The following is a 1,089-nucleotide window of genomic DNA, read 5'->3' on the forward strand; positions in this document are numbered from 1 at the left end:
GCCGCAGCTCGCGCGGATATGCATCAAGGCGCGCCGCCTGACGCTGAAGTGAGATACCCGCAAAGTCACCACTCGTCGCATACGCGTCGTGAGCCGACGATAGGTACTCGAACCTGCGGGGGTGGGGAGACGGAGGCCTGTGCACGCGCCATACATGCGCAGCTCCGGCAACGCGCCAGGCCGGGGACAATTCGATATCGTCCTCGAGGATCACCACACGCGTGAACTCCTCGCCAAAGAGTCCCGGATCCGAGCACGCCAGCCACATCCCTCGCACGCCACGCTGCTCACGCGATGGGAACACGCGAGCCTCTCCGCGGTCCCACCGGGTTCCCGCCCAAATCCGCGCCAGCGCAATCACGGCCCGCCGTTGTTTCCGCTCGTCCGCACTGGCGCTCCGACCAAAAAGCCAGCCCCCCGATCGAGCCACTTGATCAACGTGAATTTCCACGTCTATTTTCGCCGTCTCCGGGTACGACGCAGCCTCCAGCGACGAAAGAAGGCGTGAGAGGGACTCGGTCCGTTTCTGAGCCAGCACTTTGACTGTCAACTGTCTTAACTCAGCGGCCAATCCCACGGGCAACAAAGCGAAAAAAAAGAAACTTCTATGCGAATTTAAAGAGAAACGAATGAAGCGCATAGTATATATCGGCACGGCCTCTATCGGCGGGAATTGAATCAGGCCCGTTCTATGACGACGTTTTTTTTGCGCACAGTCACTGCACAGTCCAAATCCTGCAAATTAGATGTCTCACGGAGCGTACTTGCCTTTTCAATCGATGTAAAAACTCAGATTCTGGGTGTACCACCTAAGGCAATAGAGAGTTTTATTTTTTCTGGATGATGCTTATATATTGTTTTGGACATTCAATATCCAAAGTGAACGTCATCAGGAAATTTATTTTAATAAAGCTTAAGCTTAATGTAGAAAAACCTAATCCTAGTTTCGTAATAAAGTCATTGTTGTCGAGCTAACGAGTCATCGTAAACGAGCTAAGCTTCAACTAGTGGGGCAGCTAGCATGGGCAGCGCCGGCGAGTCGCCCCCGCGCCAACGCGCATCGCACCGCAGCCGCACCACACATCGATC

At 54.3% G+C, this 1,089-nt stretch overlaps 1 protein-coding gene across 1 annotated transcript; it reads right to left on the bottom strand.

Annotated features, from left to right (window-relative positions):
• Positions 1 to 42: 42 nt before the first annotated feature.
• On the bottom strand, positions 43 to 640 carry AURANDRAFT_68877 (hypothetical protein; the record flags this gene model as incomplete). The annotated part of the gene is made up of 1 exon (XM_009044612.1): positions 43 to 640. A coding segment is annotated over one exon (598 nt), but the record flags the coding sequence as incomplete, so codon positions are not given.
• Positions 641 to 1,089: the final 449 nt, after the last annotated feature.

The sequence above is a fragment of the Aureococcus anophagefferens genome, assembly GCF_000186865.1.
Source record: "Aureococcus anophagefferens unplaced genomic scaffold AURANscaffold_517, whole genome shotgun sequence".
Classification (NCBI taxonomy): Eukaryota; class Pelagophyceae; order Pelagomonadales; family Pelagomonadaceae; genus Aureococcus; species Aureococcus anophagefferens.